General features: G+C 35.1%; 3 protein-coding genes across 3 annotated transcripts; 2 read left to right on the plus strand and 1 right to left on the minus strand.

The window, feature by feature from the left end:
- The first annotated feature begins 1,044 nt into the window (after positions 1-1,044).
- Positions 1,045-8,738, plus strand: LOC144445959 (arrestin domain-containing protein 3-like). Its single transcript, XM_078135614.1, has 8 exons — positions 1,045-1,132; positions 2,249-2,503; positions 4,013-4,147; positions 4,994-5,232; positions 5,812-5,994; positions 6,666-6,866; positions 7,413-7,614; positions 7,830-8,738. Exons 2-8 carry the CDS (start codon positions 2,386-2,388, stop codon positions 7,967-7,969), a joined length of 1,218 nt encoding a protein of 405 aa, XP_077991740.1. The 5' UTR covers positions 1,045-1,132; positions 2,249-2,385; the 3' UTR covers positions 7,970-8,738.
- A 4,674-nt stretch (positions 8,739-13,412) lies between these two features.
- LOC144445945 (transmembrane protein 14C-like) lies at positions 13,413-17,466 on the minus strand. The gene is made up of 4 exons (XM_078135601.1): positions 17,378-17,466; positions 16,194-16,295; positions 15,464-15,551; positions 13,413-14,114 (listed from the first exon to the last, which is right to left on the minus strand). Exons 1-4 carry the CDS (start codon positions 17,448-17,450, stop codon positions 14,066-14,068), a joined length of 312 nt encoding a protein of 103 aa, XP_077991727.1. The 5' UTR covers positions 17,451-17,466; the 3' UTR covers positions 13,413-14,065.
- A 278-nt stretch (positions 17,467-17,744) lies between these two features.
- On the plus strand, positions 17,745-24,907 carry LOC144445604 (nuclear inhibitor of protein phosphatase 1-like). The gene is made up of 7 exons (XM_078135212.1): positions 17,745-17,773; positions 18,292-18,352; positions 19,278-19,431; positions 20,360-20,589; positions 21,470-21,632; positions 22,268-22,332; positions 23,167-24,907. The coding sequence occupies exons 2-7, from the start codon at positions 18,344-18,346 to the stop codon at positions 23,521-23,523; spliced, it is 978 nt and encodes a 325-aa protein (XP_077991338.1). The 5' UTR covers positions 17,745-17,773; positions 18,292-18,343; the 3' UTR covers positions 23,524-24,907.
- Positions 24,908-25,444: the final 537 nt, after the last annotated feature.

The raw sequence follows: 25,444 nt of genomic DNA on the forward strand, positions 1-25,444 counted from the left end.
TTGCCATTAAGTTAACCCCTAGCCGATAATAAATGTCAGCAACTATTACCAGGTAACAGTGTTAAAGAAATAGAGACCTAAATTAATTACTCAAGACTTAGGTGGGCTTTATGTTTTGTTTAATGGCCCACATAGATTAAAAGAACAGAGACTTAAATTAATTACTCAAGACTTAGGTGGGCTTTATGTTTTGTTTAATGGCTCACATAGATTAAAAGAACAGAGACCTAAATTCACTACTCAAGACTTAGGTGGGCTTTATAATGCTTTGTTTAAGCCCCATAGGAGAAAAAAGAGATTAGAATTGAGGTGTCTGGCAGATCCCCAGCTATGGAAAAGGTTGATCCAGAACAAAAGAATAACATATTTATCCTATCTAATCATTATGACTCCACTGATAAGATAATATCATGTGGTCACATGTACGTAAGTTACAAATTTTGGACAAAATTTTCTAGCACAAGTGAACACTAAAGTAGTTCAGTGGGGCTATAGGTGTCACAAAATGTGTGTGTGTGTGTGTGTGTGTGTGTGTGTGTGTGAACAACTTAAAGTCAAAAACTGCCTTGAGATTTAGTGGAGACATTACTTAAGGGTGTGTAGATATAACATTGTTCAAATATTCAAGAGTTTGGCCTATCCAATTTCTCATTGTAAAAATAAAAGGATTTTTATAACACAAATATTTGTAAAAATGGTTTGTTCATATTGTTATCAAATGTATATTTTGTTATTTACTTGAAATAAACAATTTCTAAAATTAACAGTAATTGGTTGTTGTATAGATGGTCCTCTATATATATTAGGGAATGTCTAAGTCTATAGTGCACATTATCTGTATGGGTGTGTGCGTGTGTGTCTGTCTGTGTGTGTGTTCATGTGTTCATATGCCTAGCCTTTGCTGTTATTACTTTGTATGACTTTCTATTCGCCTGTCTTTTGCGCCCTCTACGACAGAAGTAAAGTTGACCTAACATTCCTAAGTGTGACCCCCAGTACCATGACGTATAGTATTAGTACTAAGTATCAAGTGTGTTACGTTTGTCAATAGCAACAGCTCAACGCACTGTCTGTAGTCTTTGTGAGTAGTTTATAGGCACCCACCGACATAACAAGAGTTGACAAGCTTAAGGTTAGTATCAACATGTAAGACATGGAATTGTTGATCGTAAAATCGAGTGAAATCATGCTGTGTGTTTAAATAATAATATAAATATTTATAAATCGTTTTGCAAGTACGGTACAGGTGTACGTCGTTCGGACTGCATTGCCTCGAAAATGCGATCCGATATTTTAACAAGCACATGTATATAAAGTCGATTATTAACCCCGGAAAACCATATGATGATGCAAGTTTTGGCATAAATCTACTACTGTTTTACAGTAATGATGCAAGTTTTGGCATAAATCTACTACTGTTTTACAGTAATGATGCAAGTTTTGGCATAAATCTACTACTGTTTTACAGTAATGATGCAAGTTTTGGCATAAATCTACTACTGTTTTACAGTAATGATGCAAGTTTTGGCATAAATCTACTACTGTTTTACAGTAATGATGCAAGTTTTGGCATAAATCTACTACTGTTTTACAGTACACTAACGTGGGCATGGAAAGTGAGAGCTTATCCGCTGTCAGGCAGCATGCAAATGTATCGCCTAATCACGCGCTCGAGTGATGTGGTACTTCCACCTGTTGAATGTTAATTGTGATATAATTTTCGTATCACTAAATTTATTTATGTTACATTTGTGTAATATATGTCGTTGAACACATGCGCATTTGACACAAGGGTTTTGAGCTAATGATTTTTTAATGCTGAAAAGATAATTTCTAAAAAAATACTTTCTTTATTTGTTTTTTAATCAATTTCCTGGTATTAATAGTATATTATCTGACTATTTGAAAATTCAGGTGTGTCATCTCAAAATAAAATTATCTTGTGTACGGATAGTGTTAGCAAAGTAGGTCAGGGAAGAAAAGAATATATCTATATAATGGCTTCACTGAGTGGATAACACTTGATAAGTTGATAATGTGAGAACAAGGACTTGAATGATGCGCGTTTAATTGTGAATGCTCAAAACACTTTCAGAAATTGACATGTATAGTTGTTTGCTTGAGAACTGTGTAATCGTTTTAATTCTAAAGTTGACTGTTTCTTTATCCTCAGTTCTTTGTGTAAATGATTTTAAATAGTAACTTGGAAATAGATGGAACTTATGTATATATGTATATATCTTTCCAGATTGAAACATCTAAATATACAGTGATATAGAAACTAGGTACATAGCTGAAGACTGACTGGTTGGCCAGAGCTCTCTCTCTCTCTTTGTTGTTCTGGACTTCTGTTGATGTTAATTTAGTAGCTCCTTGACTAAAAAAATGGGGAAGTTGAAAGCTTACAATATTCTGTTTGAAGGCAACAAGGAAGTGTACAATGCTGGTGAAGCTGTCAATGGATGTGTTGTCGTTGAACTATCTGAACCTTTACAATGCAGAGGTAAGGGGTATTGCTAGACTGTCAACAGTCGCTTGCGCCTTTTTTTCCTACGTCCAGGCTAAACTCTGATCCGGCACAACACTACTACCGAGGGCTGAGTGATCGAGGGCTCGGGCCTTCGGCCCTCGAGATCAGTTTGCAATTATACTAGTGTTGTGCCGGATCAGAGTTTAGATAAAACGTAGGGGAAAAAAGCGCGAGCGAATGTCAACAATCTAGGGTATTGCAGTTGAGCTATATCTGCCAATGAATGTATTAATGGAGATAAAAATAGGGATATCAAAGCCTGAGTATGAATATCAGATTTTTTACTACATTGCGTGTTCTCATTGTTTTTTTCCTCCAGGGGAAAGTTGTCACTACTCATCTCAAGACGCATAGTGACAAGGTCACCAAATACAGTATATGTTTACTGGACTAGTACTGTATATTCATGAATAGTGGAATAATTTTTTCGTAAGATATTGTAGCGCCATGCATAATCTCAGCACTAATCATTGTAACCTACCCAGTTTGTTGACCGGTAGAAATGCCCATGTCAGTTAAAATGATGATGTAAAAAAGAAAACAAACCGATGTAAAACTCTGGTACTGAACAATCCTATGTAATCCTTATTTTTCTACTGATGTGATAATGTGGTATGCAAACATTGGGCTTTAAGTTTATTACGTAACTTCTTGTTGGATCTTCCTCAGGGATCTTCCCAGATCAGACAGACATATTGTGAGGTGCAAATATCTAAAGTCAATAACGACTATTATAAAACCTTGACAAATAGAAAGATTTAGTTAGAATTCTATTTAAAGTCTTTTGTCCCACTCAGTACAATTGTTGCTATGTACATTGACTTGGTAGCTATGTACACTGTGACTGTATATTCAGTGTATAATATTATAATGGTCAGCAAGAAGCTGTGCTTGCATTTATTACATTACATTACATTTTTAGCACAATTGAACTGAGGTTCAGCATGATATTATATATATATATGTATACCGATAGGCATCCAGTTTTGTCTTTATATGTAGTGTGTCTGTGTCTGTCTGTGTTTGTGTCTGTGTTTGTGTCTGTGTATATGTGTGTGTGTGTGTGTGTGTGTGTGTGTGTGTGTGAACAATAACAACTTAAAATGCAAACCACTAGATCGATTGTTGTCAAATTTGGTAGGGACATTGGCAGTATTCTTATTATTTTGTAGGTTATCATTACTGTGTTCATGTGATCTGTGTTTAATTATATTTATTTATTTTTTTGGCTATATAGATTATCTATCTAGTATGTAGTTTACTGTCAAATGAAATATACTACATAGTACACTGTACAAACAATAAACCATGATCTGGGGATGGAATGGGGAGGAGGGGTACTCCAATAGCAAGGTATACATGAATATGCCACCAAACTTTTTAACACCATAAATATGGGTCAACTTTCATAAATTTGAAGAAAAAAAGTATATGTAATAGTCACGATTTTATGACATTAATGATTTTTTCTCATTATTTTAGGAGTACGTGTTACTTTTATTGGTGAAGGTCGAGTCCGTTGGACTGAATCTGAAGGTTCTGGTGACCATAGAAGAAGTGTAACCTACAGTTCAAGTACTGTATATTTTAATGAATGTGTTACCTTATGGGGGAAAGGTAAGAATTTTAGCTGAAAACTTAAAGCAAAAACATACCTAGGACATACAACGTGTGTGTGTGTGTGTGTGTGTGTGCATACATGTATGTGTGCATTCATGCATATTTGTATATATTTATTTATTTATGTATGTATGTATGTATGTATGTATGTATGTATGTATAAATGTATTATGTGTGTATGTACATTTTGTATATGTGTGTATATACATAATTATTCTATGTATCTATAGTTCTGTCTATCTGTATCTATAGCTATGTAAACTATGTATGTATCATGTATATATATACTTTTTCTTCTTTTTTAGTCTTTGTCCGGACGGGGACTTATGGATTGGGTTCCGTCTGTCCGTCCGTCCGTCTGTCTGTCCATCCATAGCCGTTCCTTGGAGATGCACTGGACCAATTTTTTTCAAACTTGGTACAGGGGCAACATACTATGGCATACATATGCACATCAATTTGTTTTATGATACAATCCAATATGGCCACCTAGCAGCCATTTTGTTTGCGAATTTTCCCTTTCCAAAGCCATAACTCAGACATGCTTGAACAGATCTCATTCAAAGTTGCTATTAGGACAGTGTTATATGACATACATGTGCATATTCATTGTTGTTGTGATACAATCCAATATGGCTGCCTGGCAGCCATTTTGTTGGCACAGTTTTCATGTCCAAAGCCATAACTCAGACATGCTTGAACAGAGTAGTGATATCAAAAACAACCATATGAGGCCAAACAACATTAACCAGGTTTGAAAATGACATCATAAACTGCCAGTTCCTTAAAACCCAATCATAGTGGGGCTATGTCATTTTCAATGACTTGTTTATTTCTATTCAGAGGTAGGAAACAAAAGTGGAGAGAACCCAACTCTTCCTGCCGCAGTTCATCAATTTCCATTCCGCTTTCAACTACCTCCAACTGGTCTTCCCAGTTCATTTGAAGGAATAAGATATGGAAGTGTTCGTTACATCATCAAATCTAACATAGACAGACCCTGGAAGTTTGACCATAACTCGAAAAGAGCTTTCACAGTGTCAGGATTTCCTTTGGATCTGAACAGGATTCCAGATGCAACGGTATGACACTGATTGATATCTATCAGATTGTATGTTACATCATATCAATTTGTCATGCACAGATGTGTATCACTGTAACTAGTTAGAGATAATATTCCACGATATTTTTCTTTGTTCAAGTGAGGAAAATATGAGTAACCTAAGGGACCTTGTCACTACTCATTTTGAGACTCATAGTGACGAAACCCTTAGCTCACGAGTATTTTTCCAACTGAATGAAGACAAATATCAGAGAATAATTATACAACTGCCACTAATATAGAAAAATCAGATTGATTTTATTTTTTATTATTCCTTTCAAGTTAAAGTTGATAATTGTAGAGTAGGTAAGATCCTCCTCTGTAGTGGGAAAAGTCCTTAGCCTAGGGAGTCTTTTGCATGACAAGTCTATGGCCTAGGGAGTCTTTCACATGACAAGTCGCAATCCACCACTGAGGTACAGTAATATGGCAGAATCCCATTTCGCTTCAGTGCAAGTGTGGCATGCTTGGTGTATTTACACAAGTTCTTGCAAATTATTCTTTTCGACTGTACTTTATATAGATTTATTAACTAAAATCTTCTTATCATAATTTTAAGATTGCACAACAAGATGAGAACCAGAAAACCGTCTGTTGTCTATGCTGTGCATCTGGACCAATTATAATGACGGCTACTATTGATAGAAAAGGTTATGTTCCAGGGGATACTATAATGACTGGTATTGATGTCAGCAATAACAGTTCTAGAAATATTCTTGATTCGACAGCATCTCTTGTACAGGTACAGTAATATGGCAGAATGATCTCATTTCACTTATGTGCAAGTGTGGCATGCTTGGTGTATTCTTGCAAATTGTTCTTTCTGACATACTTTCACAAGTGTAGATTTTAGCCAATTGTTTCACATTTGTAGGAAACACATTCAAAATTACACTAACAAAATCATTACCAATGGTGTATGGGCAGGTCACGTTCATTGACCCTAAACGTAAATACAGGAAGCGTGTGCAGGAATAAATGCAGGGATATAGAAATAGTAAATTATCATTTTCATGTTAAAATCATACTTACGTGATAAATGAAACACTTTCAGTGCATATTGCGGAATTCTGACAAATTTGAAAAGAAATTGACAATGTTATACATCAAGGTGAATTTACTATACTATATAATGGAATTGCCCAAATGGCTCAATATTGCCTGCCTGTGTTACCTGATATTTGTCTACAGCCTGGCAAATTAAAGACCAGAAATGCAATCCCTGGGTTTCACATTAGTGTTAATTTTATCAGTGGAGCAATAATGATTACACAGTAATTAGTATCATGGGTCTTCATCACTGAAAATGTTAAAAGCAAGAAGAAGTTAGACACCCCACCCCGCCCACCCCATTCACTGATTCATGCTATTTTCACACTAAATTATTAATAGAAGTTTCTTTTCATGTTATAGCTCTGTACTTTTACAGCGTTTCGACGTGGTCATGGTCGGATGCATACTCGCACAACTACTGTCGATGTTTCAACTATAAAGGGTGCGGGTTGTGGTCCCAATGATACAATCAGTTGGCGACAGCAACCACTACCTGTACCGGCCATACCAGCCAGTGGGCTAGAGGGCTTTAACTACATCAACATTGAATATTATGTGAAAGTGAGTATTTATACAGTGGGTTAGAGGGCCTTCACTACATCAACATTGAATATGATGTGAAAGTGAGTATTTATGCAGTGGGTTAGAGGGCCTTCACTACATCAATATCGAATATGATGTGAAAGTGAGTATTTATGCAGTGGGTTAGAGGGCCTAGATTTCATCAGCATCAAATGTTATGTCAAAGTTTACACAGTATATCAGAGAGCTTTGAGTTTAGTACTTTCAGTTACTCATTGCCAATAATTTGTTTTATTTTTGCAACTTTTTTTTCATTTTGTTAAATTTTAGTTACTTATTGCTTACAATTTGTTAAATTTTAGCGACTTATTGCCCACAATTTGGTTATTTTTAGCTACTTACTAGCTACAATTTGTTTAATTTTAGCTAGTTATTGTCTACAATTTGTTCAATTTTAGCTACATATTGCCTACCATTTGTTTAATTTTAGCTACTTATTGCCTACAATTTGTTCAATTTTAGCTACTTATTGCCTACAATTTACTCCATTTAGTTACTTATAATTGCAATTTGATCAATTTTCAGTTTGAAGCTGACATTTCTGGTACTCCATTAGATTTGGAAGTGAAACTTCCAGTTATAATTGGTACCATACCTTTACAGCAAGTCTATGCTCGGAATTACAACATGGCACCAACACAGTATAGTGGCGTACCACCCTCCATACCTGGAACATTGCCACCTCCTCCTCAAGCAGATCAAGGTGTGGCATCTGCACCATTCTTACGTGAGTAACATTTGTACAGTTTTAGGGTTTTTCAGTTTATTGAGTTACAAACAAGGACTTGGTATATTGCTTCACATTACTTTTCAAGTAGAAATGCATAGCAAATTTGATATTGCAAACCCCAAAATAAATATCAATTTCTCATCCATATTGCCACTTTATTAGTTTGATATTTTTACAAATATTAATTTCTGTCATCATAATTATCATTTCAGCACCACCGCCATCATATGAAAGTATCTACTCTGGTCAGCAATCAATCAAAGACGACGAAGATAATGAATATACATTTGGACAGACGGATTTTGCACCAAAGTATGCCTATTACAACTGGAATTCAAACCCAACACAATAGAAATAATGCAGCGAGTCAAGTAAAAAAAGTAACGAATGCTGTCACAGTGATGATATTAGATTTTAAAATATAGCTATCGTTCAGATCAATTACCTTTGTGTTTTTCCGTGTAGAAGTATGTTGATTCCATGTATTCATCCCACCTCTGATGCCATGTGATATCGGATAAATACGGTATTAGGGATGTACAACATAGAGCTGCACAAGCTGTAACTGGAATGTTATCTTTTTGCTCAGATAATCAACACTGTATAGGCCTTTCCAAAATCTGCCGTGGTGGCGCTCTACTTCCTGTCTGTGTATACCTTGGTGTATACACAGTTACTCAGTTATCAAGTTTTTAGAGCACTGCTGCTTTCCTCAATGTCTAAACAATACGGAAACATCCCTGATTTACACTTCTACAGAATACCAAGGGACAAAGCTCTTAAGAAATGATGGTTTTATTGAGGGCGCTGTGTTCTCAATTTCCTGTTTGCAGTCTGGAATGGCCTATTCACTGGGGATTGTTAAAATACTAATAATTTGACACTGTATATGTTACTTAGGAGTCAGTTTTATCCAAAAATAGTGCAGTCATAGCTTGAAATAGTGATTGCTTTTGGGCATTGATTTAAGGTAAGAACCCAAAATTCAATTTGATGGGATTTATTGTACCACAGTATGTGTACAGCTACACAAATACATTTACCCACCAGTGATTCAATATTGTTCAGGGAGTACAATATTTTGAGTATTGTCGTCATATCTAACAAAACAGTTTTTAAAAATTGTCTTGTTTCAGCTGTTGCAGCTTTTACATAAATAGGTATGGTGCATTTACTGTTTGTTATCCTGTGTTGGAAATTGAACATATTTTCTAATTGTCATCATTGTATATAAATTTGATAGTCTTGACTTTCCAAGCATTACTCAATATATATGCAAGAGAAATTTATTTTAGTTTTTATGTGCAATCCCACTTGTGCCACCAATGTTATAGAAAGAGTTGAGTTCATTTTAGTAAAATATACATACTATCAGTATGAAAATTCACTTTATATGCCATCCCACATTTGCCACTATGATAGCTATAGCTTACTTGATAAAGTTTTCAGTATTAAACCATAATTTAGATAATATTATGCTAGGTTTACGAAAACAACAAAACATTCTTTAACTTTAGAATAATATTTATTTTGAGCTGTGCCAGTCATATTCATTTACACACATGAGCAGATATTTTTATGATTATATATATATATATATATATATATGTATATATATGTATATATATGTATATATATGTATATGTTACATCAGACAATGTTGTCTGATGATCGCACTATGTGTGAAACTCCGAGTTACAACCAAGAAAGAGTTCCAGAACTACCAAAACTATTGCGCTCTGCCACTGTGGTATAGAGCACTGTCTTAGCAGATTGATGCTCACCGAGTTATATATAATATATACATATATATATATATAATTTGTATTTACTGTATGAGACACAGAGAGAGGCTAATGTGTTTATTTATATAGAGTCATCATAGGTGAATGGTTAGCGTGACCGGCTTGGAATCTACAGGTTGTAGGTTCAAGCCCTGCTTTGGCTGCTGTTTGTTTCTGAATGGCTACAGCCCTTGGGCAAGATTTGAACCACGACTGTGCCTCAGTCAACCCAGCTGTATAATTGGGGAGCTGGTAGGATGTAGGTTGCATTGTGAAGGCTTTAATCCTATGCGCTAAAATGGCTGCAATGGATTGTATGCTCCGTGGGGAGTTGAGGAAGACTAAAGGGCCGTTGTGCCATTCTGATCCGAGCCAGGGGTAATAATTGTAAAGCGCTTTGAGCATGGTGTGGGAAAGCGCTATATAAGAACCCAACATTATTATTATTATTATTATTATTATTATTATTATTATTTTTTGTGTTCTTAAAAAGAATACTTTTGTTTTCAGTCAAGTTTCAAATCAATCAATCAATCAACCTTTATTGCATAATAACATGTTAGCACAGGGTAGTACCATTAGTCGGATCAGTGGATGTTTACACTCACGGCATAATGCGTGCGTTAATTTGGGTAAATAGTGAGTTTGTTCTAGCAAGCTACTAATTAATGCAAAGCTGATAAACTTGGATAAGACATTGATATCAGGTAGGAAATAGAAAAAAAAACAGTGAGCGGAAACAGTATCTAAAACTTTATTTGAAATATACAGAAAATAATATTAGAAATCTGGAAAATCCCGAGTCCAAAATTGATTATTTGTCCTTTACCCTCTGGTCTTAGCAAGCATGGTAAAGCATACAAAAATAACATACAGAAAGTGTGTGTATACAATCCATTAGCAGACTGCTGGATTTCTGTTTACATCAACAAGAAACTTTCTGTAAGAGGAAATTTATCATCTGAGGTCAAAATATTCAAACATTTACTTCATTTAAGGGAATGAAAATTTGAAATGTTTAAATGACAAAGAAGTAAGTATAAGAAAGTATACTATAAAAGTGTAAAATTAAATTTGTAATGTCAGAGAGGCTGAAGATTTAGATTAGAGAGCCAGTCAAAGAGGAATGATATTTTTTTATGGATTCCAACATGACTAGGCCAAAAAAAAGAAAGAATTGTTTCTGGTCAGTGTGCACATCACTTCTAATACCCTTGCATCAGTCTTTTTTTTCATGCTTTTCCAGCCCATGCACTCTGCAGATCTGGGGTAATGAACAAGAAAATAACCCTCCCTACTTCAGTGAAGACAACAGCAGAGCCAATCGTGAACAAGCAAATGACATCTGCCCCACATACACACTTGCTCTAAAGTACAGTTGTACTAAATAAAAAGAACAGTAACTGCCATAAATAGTAGATTTAGTGACAGGTTTGTCACGTCATTGCACCATTTTAGACAAAATGTCCAGACCAGAAACAATTCTTTCTTTTTGGGGCCTATATTGATAGAAGTGTCTGTAAGAAAACTTGAATATTTATTTATAACTATACTTTAGAAATATATTTTAAACAGGGTGTTTGTAATTTGTATATTTGGGATTCACTTCCATGAATTTTTTTGAAATTTTTTATCACTTTACTAGGGTGTTTGTACATACTTTATAGTTCTATGAGAAAATACCTGACAATTGACAACATATCATAGAGTCAGGATATGAAATCATCTGAAACTAAACCATATAGACAGTGAGGTATGGTCTGTGGCTGAACCATAGACAGTGAGGTACAGTCTGTGGCTGACAAGCCAAAGTAGTTTTCTGCTGACGCAACAGAAACAATTCAACCATGGCCTCTGCATGGGGACGTCGGTTAAACATTGCCGTAAAGAGGGTGGTGGTTTTTATGACAATGCAGCTGAACAGATATCAGAGGCCAAACAGATGCTTTCTAGGGGTGAGATCAATTGTTCACCTTACAAATGTAGGGTAAAGAAAACTTAATTACCGGTAGTCCCTGCTGTCTGTCCGTCCGTCCGTCCGTCCGTCCGGCCGTCCATCCAGAGCCATTTCTTGGAGATGCCTGGACCGATTTTTTCAAACTTAGTACAAGAGCATCCTATTTTGTTTCAATGGAATCAGTTTTAAACACACACCTTAATACAATGTTCCTAAAAAAGTGTCAAATTGAGAAATGGAAGAAATTTCACTTTTCAGTAAATGCACGGCACTGAAATGCATTAAAGTGTCAATGTGTGAGCTGTTTTTTCCACACTACTTACTGGTTTTGTATTCATAGCACTACATACTACACTAAATACTGATTTGAAATTGCTTGTGCTGTCAGAAACAATGATAAATTTTGGACAATTAAGTTAGAAGGGGTGGGGTGGGGTGAGGTGGGGGTCTGAGGCCTAAATTAAACAATGAGGGTTTTTTTTATCCCACATTGAACTATTGATCTCACCCTTAGGGAACTGAATATATCTGAGACTGAACCATAAACAGTAGAGTGAAATGGTCTATGGCTGGATCAATGAAACAGAACGCAGAGGCTGAACAGAAACTTTTGAGTTTGTCTTGAACTTTTGTCATATTTCACAAATTGTATATGTACTCATTTTGTCAATGGTGATGTATAGAATGAACACAATTTTGATAAGAATGAAGCAATATTTAACTTTTAAGTATGAATGGCCTTGTTTTTAAGGCAAATAGTATTACAAAAACACTTCTCATTCTTTCCATGTAGAATTTATCAGCAGATATGTCCACAGGGGGGTGAAACCACTATAACAGGGACAGCTAAATCTGCACAACAGGGGTGAAACCTCTATAGACTGCTAAATCTGCACAACAGGGGGTGAAACCACTATAACAGGACAGCTAAATCTGCATAACAGGGATGAATTAAACCACTATAACACAGACAACTAAAACAGTAGAACAGGGTTGAAAGCACAAGGGGTAAAAGCACTGTATGACAGACAGCCAATCTCCATAACAGGGGTGAATGCACTATATAACAAACAGCTAATCTTCATAACAGGGGTGAATGCACTATATAACAGACAGCTAATCTCCATAACTGGGGTGAAAGCACTGTATATCACAGACATCTAATCTCCATAACAGGGTGAAAGCACAACTGAATCATTTGTAGTGACACCACTATAATATAATAGGCAGCTAATCTGCACCGCAGGGGGTGAAACCACTATACCATAGACAGCTAATCTGCACCGCAGGGGGTGAAACCAGTATACCATAGACAGCTAATCTGCACCGCAGGAGGTGAAACTACTATACCATAGACAGCTAATCTGCACCGCAGGGGGTGAAACCACTATACCATAGACAGCTAATCAGCACAACAGGGGGTGAAACCACTATATAGGCAGCTATATATCAGTCTTGTTCTTTGTCTTTTTTATATCCAAGAGTGTCTATCCAATTTCTCTATGGGATGAAATTGTTTTTAAAAAGATGTTTTTATACACAAATATTTGTAAAAATGATTTTGTTTATACGTGTTGTTATCAAGATTTAATGCTTGAAATGTATATTATTGTTATTTGCATAAAATAAAGAATTTCAAAAATTTACAGTAATTGGTTGTTGTCACATTTAGTTGATTAAGCTGAAGAAGAGTATATTTCGCTATAATGAAAATTCTTCAACCTGCAACTATAGACATTGGAGGTCTCACTAGTCTATGCACAGGGGCTTGGAATCGGCCATATTTCTTTACAAATGCTTATCTTTTTATTGTTTACTCTTTTTCTTTCCTTTTTTTTTTTTTTTTTTTGCTCTTTAAAAATATATTTTCCCTAAAAATTGCTCTTGTGAGAGTGGATGAGGAAGGGTCAACACAGACATGTATGTTACAACCATTTGCATAACTGCAATTGTTCACACATGGTCACTAGACACACAGTCATTTCAACAATAACCCCTCAAAGGGATAAAACCACATTTTAGAAGTTATAAAGTTTTATTTCTGAAGTTGCACCATTATTTAATAGAAACATATATTTTATGTCAGACTCAATGGATGGCAAGAATTTACAGTTCTATTACAAAAGAAAAGAAAAGAAATGATACTTGAGTAAAGTTGAGTGATGAGGTACCCCAACATAGTGAATACTGATGATTTGTGATGATTTGCAGCAGCATTTTCATGTCTACATCATAATGTACCTTCTAGTAAGTAAGTGTACACACGACTTTGCAGGTGAATAGCGCCCTCTGGTGGTAATGCATTGCCAGAGTTTTGCTTGTTTCCTTCCTACTTACAAAGGCTAACTGAAATCATGTATGTGATTATAAATCATACTGAAAAAAATGTGGAAATAAGGAATGGTATAATTATAAAGTTCCTTTTTTTTTCTACCAAGATTGACTCAAAGTAGATGGAATGTTCTTGGAAATCATGACTTCCATTAATTATAGTCTGAAAAAATCCAGTCATTGGTCGTGTAACAACTCGCTCCAAAATTGTTGTATTTTCAAACAAGCCATGATTTGCAAACATTGCTACATTGTATATACTCTGTATCAATCCCACTATATCAATATATCCTGATTATTACAAATGTACTCATTAAAATCACTCTAACCCCAACCTAGCCACCAACATACTTAAAATAAAGTTTATTATATCCTATCAAGTCTTCATAGCAGCTCTGTAAACAAATCTTCCGGCCTGAAGGCAACTGAAATGAAAATAAAACAAGTTTTTACTTTTGGTTAAAAAGTGTCAATGTGATATACATGCAATTTATCATATGACAATAGGGAACTTGCAATCCAGACTGAGCATGTTTGGACACAAAGGACTATGGGATTATCTGTGGTTATCGCAATACCTAATCTGGAGTTACTGATAACATTAACTTCCCACAATTGTCAGGGTGACTATGAATTGATTATTTGTGGTTTCAAACAATGTATCAACATTGTTTACAATGCTAATTGATTAGTATTTATTATCACATTTCCCATGATTCAACATTCAACATGGCGGGTTTGCAAGTTCCGTATTAAATGCATATTACATAAATCATATTTTAGAGTTTTAGATTTTTTTTCAAAATCTTTTTACACTGGTTTTACATCTTTTTGTTTTTCATTTACCCTGTTTGAATTGAATTTGAATGTAATCATTTGTTGATTAATGTTTATTTCACCATATATAACAAGAAAAGTGTATACATATCAAATTTTTTTAATGAAATAAGGACCATATATATCTGTTGAGGGCCACAGAAATAGTTCAACCTGCATAAGATTAGTGTGTGATCCTGACAAAGTAAATATATACAAGAAACAAATATAAATGTGTACTTGCATATTACCTCAAATAACCGTAATAAAGAAAACACATGTATTACAACTTGGTGCTAATGTTCCTATTTGTGTGTCCCCAGGATGGATTGCAGCTAATTTGCATATTAATTTACATATGAAGAACATGGTTATTTGCATATTGGTTTGCATAGTGATCAGAATATATAATATGCATGTCTTCAACACTGGAACAAACTCTGACATGTTTATTTTAACACATAGACACATGTACATTGAGGATCAGACATTTCTATTCATATGAAAGTATGATAATGATTTTGTCATTCAAAGATTACTAAAGCTCAAGGATGGTAGAACACTTTTGAAGCATGACAGAAACCTGCAAAGCATGGCGCTAGATGGCAAGGACGGTGTTTGCACCATGCTTTCTCTATAGTGGGGAGAACATTGTGTATATCTTACTAATCCTACACCTCCTTTTGAGTGATGACTTGATGATGTTCATTATACAACTAGTACAATGTACTCCATCCTCATCACTTATTTTCAAATATACACTCGTTCATGTTCAAACCATTGAGTCATCTTGGTCTGTTATTAGGGGCAACATGGTATTGTATATGCTGGTATTGTGTGTTGATGCCTCCCAAGAGGTGAAGAATCAATTAAGAATCTTCATACATTTATTTTATCAAACCCATGACAACAATAATATTGGTCAATTCCTTTAAAAAATTCAATTGAATAAACATACCTAAGGACACACACAAGACCAGCTGGCATAAATTTTCCAGACTTCGAAAATCTCATCCCCATTATTATAGCCAAGATGGTTGCCGTACCTGCAAAACAAAGGACACAAAATTAAAATAACAATGACCAAAAACAGGCACTTTGGACTTCTTGAAAACCATGACCTTGACTTGTATGGTAATGTCGTCTTCATAGAATTCTATGTACTTGAGTTAAAAACAGTTTCTGTTCAATGGACCTGGTTTCATTTTCATCATCAATAACTGAAGAATGTCTTTGAATATATGATGATGGTAAAACTCACAGAACATCTACAACTGCCGACAGACCATGGACAAATGGAACCTAACATTACAAACAAGGAAAGTAAGCAAATGAATTGGATTAATAACATTTGGCACAGCATAATGGAACAGCAGAGACTTGTAATACATTTTATGGTTTGATAAGAACAGTTTTATGGCCTCTATATATGTGAATTAAATGCCAGGGAAACTTCTAATTTGTTTGTAAATGTGATGAACTATTATGTAAAGTGGCCATAAAACTGTCCTTATCAAATGATAGAATGTAATACAAGTCTCTGTACTGTCTTCCAACATACTGTGCCAAATGTTATTAATCCAATTAATTTCTTTCCTTTCCTTGTTTGTAACAGGTTCCGTTCATCCATGGTCTGATGTCAGCAATACAGTACATGTTACTGATCTGTAAAAGATAACAGGACATACTGAGTGCAAGGTAGAAGTTACGAGGATTCTGTGATACTTGATGGGCGCCATAAAAGGAGATTCCACCAAACAGTAAACCAGCCACTAATGACATTGTACTACCTGTGGAAAAAAAAAGGAGAAAAAAAAAGTTATTGGTATTTTGATACATTGCTGTTACATAATTGACAAATGAAATGAAAAAAGTTTCCATCTTGGATTCTCACATTTCATTAGGGAGAAAAATCATGGCCAGTGTTAAAATCTGGTAAAACTGGCTGTCTGAAAAGTGGTTCACTAGTATAATACTACATACATTTATTTTACAAGCCATTACTGCTACACTAGCTGTAACTAGAATATTGTTTTCATCAAGATACCAACTATATATGCATTAATAATTGGTGAGTTACTTATAAAAAGTCATATGTTAATTAGTGGTCAATATTATCTGTAGGTAGTGTAGTGCCAAGTCGCGTGAAAGTTCAGTTTTGAATCTGTTGCCATGTTAAAACTGTACTAATTTGTAACTGCAGTATCATTTTTCGATTAAACAACTACAATCTATTTACTGAAAAGTGTTCAAATGCCAATGATCAGACATTGTAAATGTTAAGTCAAAGGTCGACCTTAGCCTTTAGTACTGTCATACTCATAACAGGTAAAAATATGATCGCCGTTGAGGGCGCTGATTTTTGGGTATGGACCAAATAAAATTGAATACATTTTGTACATCCATGCTCCTAGTATAATGTTCACAAGGGTCTGAGGTCTGGTAAATGAGCAGAGCATTTATCGAGATTTCACAGAATCACACTAACAACTTTCACTTTAAACATGCTTTAACATGTAAGTTTAAATCAAATACTAGTAATTTATAAACCAATCCAACACCATTTCCCCTTATAATATATTCCTCTCTCCTAAATTGTGCCCCATTGCCTTGTCAGTCGGGTAGTGTAAAATATAGATGCAGCTTTGAACATTGCCAAATGTACTACGCCACCGTACACGTATTCCAGTACAGTTCAATACGGTGGAAATAGTGACACGTACATTGTACAAATTACAATGTACATTATTTACATCCTCGGTGCCAGTGCAGAGGTATCGAAAAGTTTGAAGACTTAGTAAAGCTTAATGAATGTCACTTTTTTAGTACAATGGTGTATTTAGCTATCTAGACTATGCATGTTATGTCTTACCAGCTTTGACATAGCCAATAACACCCCCAAGGGTGACGACTGCAGAGTAGCCATATCCAAGTAAGTCTGCCATTTTCACATGAATGAATGACCTGGGGATGACCCAGAATGCCTTGCTGTGGCCCGTTTCATTTTTCGAAAGGGTGATAGTGGCGTGCAATGTTTATCAAAACCAACCAAAATAGTTATCAAAATAGAATAATTTTGAGACTTGACGAATCAATTTGGAAAACTATTGATCAATTAAGCCATATGCGTCAAGATAAATTTTGAATGATATCATTTCAAACCACACATAAACATATTTTGTACATCAAAATCATTAAATAATGGTTTCGGCTAATAGCAGCCTAAAATGGCGTCTCTGATCATCCCGTCGTTTGAGATCCCTACCTGGTAAGTTTATCAAATATCTACGCAATGGCGATTGCTATCAAAAATCGGCATGTGATACTATTTATTTTACACATTATTTACTTACGGGAACTCAATAAGTGGCACGTTTTGTCTCGAGATTTTCTCTAAAATGCGTGTAAATAGTCCGCGCTAATAATTAGGTCAGTCAATGGAAATTTAGCCAAGAGGACACGGTATCGTATTGTAGGTTGATGTCAGACATGTTTTACTGTTTGTAGCCCATCATGCGTAAGAAAATGGTTCCCCTGTATTTTAAGTATTGGAAAACTATTTGAAATAGCGGTGGCTGCTCAACAGATTTGTAATAAATGTGTAGCAAATTTGTTGGAAGTTGAACACGTTGTTTACTATCAACAGCGCCCTCTAGACCGTGCATGTTTTCTTCAGACAAGATTATACAATGTGTCTGATAAAAAGTGCTTTTCCAAAATCAGTCAAATTATTTTAATTGTGTGAGTTTCCTCTTACAGTTTAATATTTGATGTGTTTCTTTTCAGGGCTGGTAAACCACCGCCAGGGTTACATCTTGATGTATTGAAAGATGGAAAAATGATAGAGGTAAAATTTCCATCACATTACAGACATGATGACAAAACTACATAGCAGGGCTTGAAATTAACTTTATTCTTTGGCAGTCCCTGTTGGCTACCAATTTCAGAAATTGATAGTCCAAAGGCGGTGACCAATAGTCCCATATTCTTGAACTGAAAACAGAGTTCCTCTATTGGAAATATGTTTGTTATTAAAATACTTTCATGTCTGTAAATCTTCCATCCTTTAAATCATCACATAATCAGTGGTAGCCTGAGTTGGCTGCCAGCTGCAAATTATGGTAGCCCCATGACAAGAATTGGTAGTCTGTGGACATGGGACTACTGTTAATTTAGAGACCTGCCATAGTGTGGTTAATAGATCACTTGCATAGCCATACTACAGTTAACATACATTTCATATGAAACTAATATATTTTAAAAAAATGAAAGATGTAAACTATGCCTATTTGATATTAGGAAGTAACAGTATTATTATTATTTTCATATGTACAAAATTTGGGAAATACTCACTAGATTGTAGCATGGAAGTAAATACATTATGCAGTTAAAACTTTTATTGTTGTCTCCATCATGTCTAAATTATGGAAACATGTTTATTTATAATACGTGTGTACACCTTGTTCTTTAGGAATAATGATAGAATGTTCCAGACCAGTGTGCCCTCTAATGATAGCCAAATTTTGTTGTTATGAGTCAAAATGTGAAAAACTGGGATTTCTTGTGAGTCACAATATAGTAAGAGATAGGGGAACACCAAATTTTGGTGCGTCACTAGAAATTGTGTGCGTCAGTGGCACGTCAATTGGCTTAGAGGGCACACTGTTCCAGATGTATTGGTAATCATTTTGTACTAGCTGTGTATCAAGAACCCCAACAAGCAGTTTTTGTTATTTTGTTAACATAATGTTGTCTTCTTTTCTGTCTTGTAGAAACTGATGATAGATGAGAAGAAATGTTATTTATTTGGTCGTAATTCCCAAGTTTGTGATTTCTGTATTGATCACCAGTCATGTTCTAGAGTACATGCAGCATTAGTGTATCACAAACATTTAAACAGGTCGTTTTTGATGGACCTTGGCAGCAGTAAGTAACATTTATTTACCACCCAGACATATCACCCCTTGGCATGCATAACTAATTTATCAGATAATGTGAAGAACTTTATATGGTTCATTCTGATAAGATAAAGGAAACAAGCAACATAGGTTTTCTGTGTGAATACCTAAAGAGTTAAACCATTGACTGTGTGTTTGTTAATGATTGGAAATAGTGGTCACTGCTTATATGTAACAAGGATGGGGAATGTTGTAAAATAGCCATAACATGTGCTTTGTACCATAATTTTCATGATGAACTATGTAACCCCTGAAATGGGGGGGGGGGGGGGGGGTCTTGTGAGACTTGTATTGACTTCCATATCTTGTCCCATAAATTTGCTGTTCAATCCCCATAATGGGGGAAGGAGGGGAGGGGGGGGGAGTCTGGTATAAATTGTGTATATTTACATCCATAGTTTATACCATGATTTTGATAGGATATTCCTGTTACAGAGAAAGGCTCATGCATAGATTTCTGTATCTTTTTGCCATAATTTTAGTTAAGAAGCCTGGCAAAATACCAGAGGGATGGAGGCAGGTTTACTTAATAATTACCTGCCTTAACAAAATTATACAATAACTTGCTGGTCACAAAAAATAATTTTAACAAAACAACATTTATTATGATACCATAATTGATTCTAGGGCTACAGTTCATACATTGCTTCAATTATGTATACAATGTTTGTACATTGATTGCAGCCCATGGTACCTACCATGGTAGTATTTACATAATGTTTGTATATTGATTGCAGCCCATGGTACCTACCATGGTAGTATTTACATAATGTTTGTACATTGATTGCAGCCCATGGTACCTACCATGGCAGTATTTACATAATGTTTGTACATTGATTGCAGCCCATGGTACCTACCATGGCAGTATTTACATAATGTTTGTACATTGATTGCAGCCCATGGTACCTACCTTGGCAGTATTAGATTAGAATCCAATAAACCACAGCAAGTACCCGTGGACAGCACACTACGATTTGGTGCATCAACAAGGTCCTATGTTGTCAGAGAGAAACCACAAACTGTGTCTTCATCGATGAAGGCAGATAAAGAAGAGAAGGAGAACAAAGAGGAGGATGAACTTCATGGAGGGTTGCTAGGGTTACCAGAAGAGGAGACAGAATTAGATGTAAGTTTAGCGTATAATATTCACCAATCAATCAATCGTTTATTTGCTAGGTTTGGAAACCCTGGTAACAGAAAGTAGGAATATGGTAAAAGTGATGTAGTTTCCAATGCCTCATTCCGTAATGTTGGTGGGGAACCCCGGTAAAATCACAGGAGAACTCAGGTAGATTTTACCTGCCTATTACCGCTCCTAACAAAAACACTGATAAAAAAATAATTTCTGATTTCTTGGTCATCAATATTGTAGTCATTACTATCGAACTTGCAGCTTCTACAACTGTAGGAAGCAGTCCTTTCAAATTACTACAAACATGGGTGAAATTCTTAAATGAGTCATGTGTGCTGCAGTGTCATTCTCTTAAATAATCTAAGGTCCAGTTCTTACAATTTCTTAAATATTTGTATCATGGTGAAGCATTACTGTTTAATCTACACTTTGATATGTTGTTCAGGATAAAATTCTGAGTAAAATGTACAAAAAAATATTTATAATTTCTGTTGCAATAAGTTCTCATAGGTTTCCTGAGCCACCTGAGAGCACTGAGTGAATTCACTCAACCAATGAAAACGCATAATGTGCCGAAACATATGGCCACAGTACTTCAGCGCACTCTGTTCGAAAAGAGCACAAGCACAGAGTGCAGACAATGATGTTATCATTATTGTTTGGTGGTTCTCTTTCTTTCATTTTCGAACGTTGAACAAATGACAGTAAAGGTAACAGCCAAAAAGAAATCGTGACATGTACACTACATCGGATTTCAATCAGATTGTGTCAAACCCTATTTTGGACAGATTTGGTAAACATATTTTATATAAGATATACCGGTATATAGTTTAAACAAATTGCATATATTTTTATTCCACTTTTCTGTTTTCAGAATTTAACAGAGTTCAACACAGCACACAATAAACGTCTTGGTGTTTTAGGAGGTAACATAGAAGAGACAGCCACAACAACAGAAATTGCCAGGCCGCCATTAAAAAGGAAAAGAAGAAATTCCCATGTGTCTTTTCAAGACGGTGACGAAGTTATTAATCCAGGTGAGTAGAGAACTTAATGACTATTTTATTTTATTATTTTATCTGGTTTAATTATCTTTTGTAAATTTGTATTTGTTGGTTTGCCATTTTTTGATGCATTGATTATGATTTCACAATTCGTAAGTTTACATACAGCACATTGCTTTATTCTCTCTGTTTGATACAGACATGCAGAGACCAATAACAAACTGCACAATCAACACTTTTAAGATAGTATGATTGTAATTTCTTGCTACAGTTTGACTAAATAAAATAAACCATTCAAATGCACTGAAACTAGATGCAGAGACCAATGTTTTGATGTCTGCATAGTGGTATGTTAGTTCATTTCATTTAGACAAAATGTAGCAAGAAACTGTATTCATTCAATCTTGCTATCTTAAAGTGTAGCATGTGTAGTTTCTTATTGGTTTCTGCCTGTTGTATAAAAACGGCCAGTGAACAGTAGCCTGCTGTGCACTGTATGATCATGTGAAATAGTATTTCTTCCACTGTTGTATAAACATGACCAAACATGTCACAAAGATGAATGGACCACAAACCATATACATGATGTGTACACATATTTTACATTTTCGCAATGTATTTTAATTCAAATACACTAATAGAACTCAATGTTGTTGTCCTATTTACAGAGGATGTTGATCCTTCGGTTGGAAGGTTTAGAAATCTGGTGTCAGTTTCTGTTATACCAGCCAAGGTGAGATTTAGTTAATAACTGTTGCACTGTCACATTACAAATACTAAGCTACTCAATAGTTTCTTTTGACATTTTGGGGGGTAGGTAGATTTTTTATTTTATTTTTTTAATTTTTTTTTCATATGTGGGTGTCTAGTTCAGGTAGTTATGTTTTCCTTTGTTTTCCATATGGTCTCTGTGTTATTATTTTCATCCCATCAGATGTACAACCATTACAGATTGGAAGAACAGTTTTATATTGTCTTTTTATGTTGATGTCAGTTTCCGCACCCACTATTTTATCCATGGTTTTGTTATTTTTTTCTCAAATATGTATCAAAAAATTTAGGGTCGGCATGAAAAAACTATTTGGAGTCGGGTAACCGGAACCAAACAACTTTTTTTATTAGGCCTTATCATGATAAGCTCAATTTTAGATGTTTTCCATTTTGGCAATTTAATTATCAAAATTGTGAAATATTCTTTATTTACTTCACTATTTTGCCATAAATCTGTCACTATGTTGTTTGAAGTAAGAAAGTTGACCGTCATCAGTTGTCAATGGTCAGTCTGTTTTCTTGAAACATTCTTAAGAATTTTATCGCATTTTTTTAGTCCCCAACAAGCAAAGTTAGATGAGGACTGCTACATTGGAGTCTTTCTGAATGGCGGCCATATTTGTTGTACAATTCAGAATAAGAATGAGTAAGTGATAATGTTGGGAACTGTGTCTTCGATGGAGACTTGTCTTTTTTTTATGATCAAAATATAATACATGTTGTAAGTGAATGTTGGAAACTGTAGATGTGTAATTTCTCCTTCAAAAGAACTAATGATATGTTTTATTACTTTCAGAAAAAGAAGACAGAGCTGATACCAAGTGTCAGTATGGCTGACAACATAACAAAAAGATTACAAAGTTTTTCCTATGGTCCATCATTATACGCAGACTTGCCAGCAACTAGTGACGACACACAAGTATCACCTACTACTCCCACATCAGGACCTTTTCCTACCACCCCTGGAGGTGCCTCTTTTAACTTTGTCCCCAATTTGGCTCCAGAAGTCGGGCCAAGTGTTGAACCTTCATCAGCAGCCCAAGCTCAGGCTGCCCCAACTGCCGCTGGACCAAAGGACTCTGAGCCAAAGAAAAAATATTTCCCCAAAGAAGCTTGGCCGGGAAAGAAACCCACACAGTCTTTGCTTTTATAGTCAGAAATGTCTTTGATACCAAAAATGTCATCAATATTTTCATAGTGCATCTTTTCAAACAACAATGCCTTGCTGATGTCGAAGGTCAAGGAGCAAAGGTCAACATTGAAAATGTTCCAAGATAGAAGACATAGTTTTTGTGGCAGTTGAAGAAAGAGTACAGTTAGTTGAGAGATCGTGAAAAAGTAACCAGTTTGTAAGAAGACTTCATTATAGTGCACCCTCTGTCAGCTGAAATGTATTTGATTCTTAGTCAAAATGCAATGAGTTAATATATTAGCTTGTTATCAGAATGTAATGGGCATTGTGAAGTTGAGTAAAATGTGGCTATTTGACACAAACTTAGATGGCCCACTTAACATAACATTCACAAATGCCTTTAATTAAGTAAGTGAAATATTAGGTTATTATCACAGAGAAATGAGTATTATGAAGTTGAGTGAAATATGGCTATTTGACCTAAAACTTAGAGGGTCCACTTAATATAACATTCACACAAAGAGCCTTTAAGTAAGTGAGAAAAAACATTCATAATACTGCCACAGTAAGATTACTTTGATCCCAAAAAAAACAAGGAAACAGAGCTTGAAAGAGCAGCTATGAAAAGAGTATGGTAGCCTAGACCTTTGTGTCACTGGATGTTTTACTAAATTCCTCTCCACAAATGTCCAGGCTAGAATTACTAGTAGAATATAACTATTGGTCACAGTGCCAACATTTTTGTCAAGTTTTTGAAATTAAGTATTTCTTTTTTTTACCTGTACATAACGGTGTTGAAATATTTTCCAGTGAGTTTATTTTACATCCCAAAGTTTATGTTATGTTCATGTCACAGAAAATTTGCATGGGGTTAAAGAACAATGACCAGTCTGACTGACTGTCTATATCTACATATGCAGTGTTCAAATGCAGACACAGTGTTTCTTCTGTTTTCTATTTTTTTTTCCAGGAAGACTGACTTGAAAGTTTATGGAAGAATAGTTAAGCAAAAATCTGTTATCATCAGAAAATTAGGAAATAGTGTGGTCTTGAATTGTACGATATGATGTGAAAGTTCACACTGATATCATTTAGACCAATGGAACAATACAGAATTACTGTAGTATATGCCTCAGAAATTATTTTGTCAAGAAAAGTCCAACCTACTCTTGGTAAAAAGTAAGAAAAAATCAGGGGGTCATTGTACATTTTTTGAGATTGCGGTTAAAAACAAAGTCATCTTAGAATTCAGTATGGCCATTGAATACTTTGCTGTTATTTTGTCCCATTCTCAGTGAAAATCAAGAAAAAATTTAGAGTTCATCGTATAATTTTTGAGATAGAGATCAAAACGATATCCAAATTAAGCATTGAATTCAATATGGCCGCTGAATTCAATATGGCTGCTGAAAACTATCCTAACTCTATGGAAAAATAAAAGATTGTCAATTTCCATGAAAACAAGATGTGGACTCTCAATTAGTGTTATAAATTGAACAAGAATTAAATCCACAGGGGCCTGTAGGATATCACATCACATTTTTTTTGGATAAATGAACCATTTTGTTCAGGAAACTCTTGCAGCAACCACAGGGGCCTGTAGGACATTAGTTCCAATTTTCTTTGGATAACCATCTTAATCAGGAAAAGCCTTGCAGCGACCACCTCAGTGTTCTTTCTGAACAAAGTAACGATGCCACCACCCCCATCCCATAATAGTCAAAACTTCATGTTATGCAGACATAGTATATAAAAAGTCCCCAGGCCCAATTGCAAGATTCTTTCTTCTACCCGGTCGCTTACAGTCATATACAGATGTCTGATTCATCCCCATTATCCAGTACTTTCATAGATATCCGTGTTCTCGCCTTCTCAATAGTGTCTAATCACTATATAAACTGTCAAACACTTAGATCTGTTGATAATATGTTGTGGAGAAATA

This window comes from Glandiceps talaboti, chromosome 14 (genome assembly GCF_964340395.1).
Source record: "Glandiceps talaboti chromosome 14, keGlaTala1.1, whole genome shotgun sequence".
Classification (NCBI taxonomy): Eukaryota; Metazoa; Hemichordata; class Enteropneusta; family Spengelidae; genus Glandiceps; species Glandiceps talaboti.

Coding starts and splice junctions, on each gene's coding strand:
- LOC144445959 (XM_078135614.1), top strand. CDS start 2,386: ATGGGGAAGTTGAAAGCTTACAATATTCTGTTTGAAGGCAACAAGGAA. Junction 4,148..4,993: donor TGTTACCTTATGGGGGAAAG/GTAAGAATTTTA, acceptor ATTTCTATTCAG/AGGTAGGAAACAAAAGTGGA. Junction 6,867..7,412: donor ACATTGAATATTATGTGAAA/GTGAGTATTTAT, acceptor ATCAATTTTCAG/TTTGAAGCTGACATTTCTGG.
- LOC144445945 (XM_078135601.1), bottom strand. CDS start 17,450: ATGGCAGACTTACTTGGATATGGCTACTCTGCAGTCGTCACCCTTGGG. Junction 16,296..17,377: donor TATTGGCTATGTCAAAGCTG/GTAAGACATAAC, acceptor TTTTTTCCACAG/GTAGTACAATGTCATTAGTG. Junction 15,552..16,193: donor TAACTTCTACCTTGCACTCA/GTATGTCCTGTT, acceptor TTTGTTTTGCAG/GTACGGCAACCATCTTGGCT.
- LOC144445604 (XM_078135212.1), top strand. Junction 21,633..22,267: donor TGACGAAGTTATTAATCCAG/GTGAGTAGAGAA, acceptor TCCTATTTACAG/AGGATGTTGATCCTTCGGTT. Junction 22,333..23,166: donor TTTCTGTTATACCAGCCAAG/GTGAGATTTAGT, acceptor TATTACTTTCAG/AAAAAGAAGACAGAGCTGAT.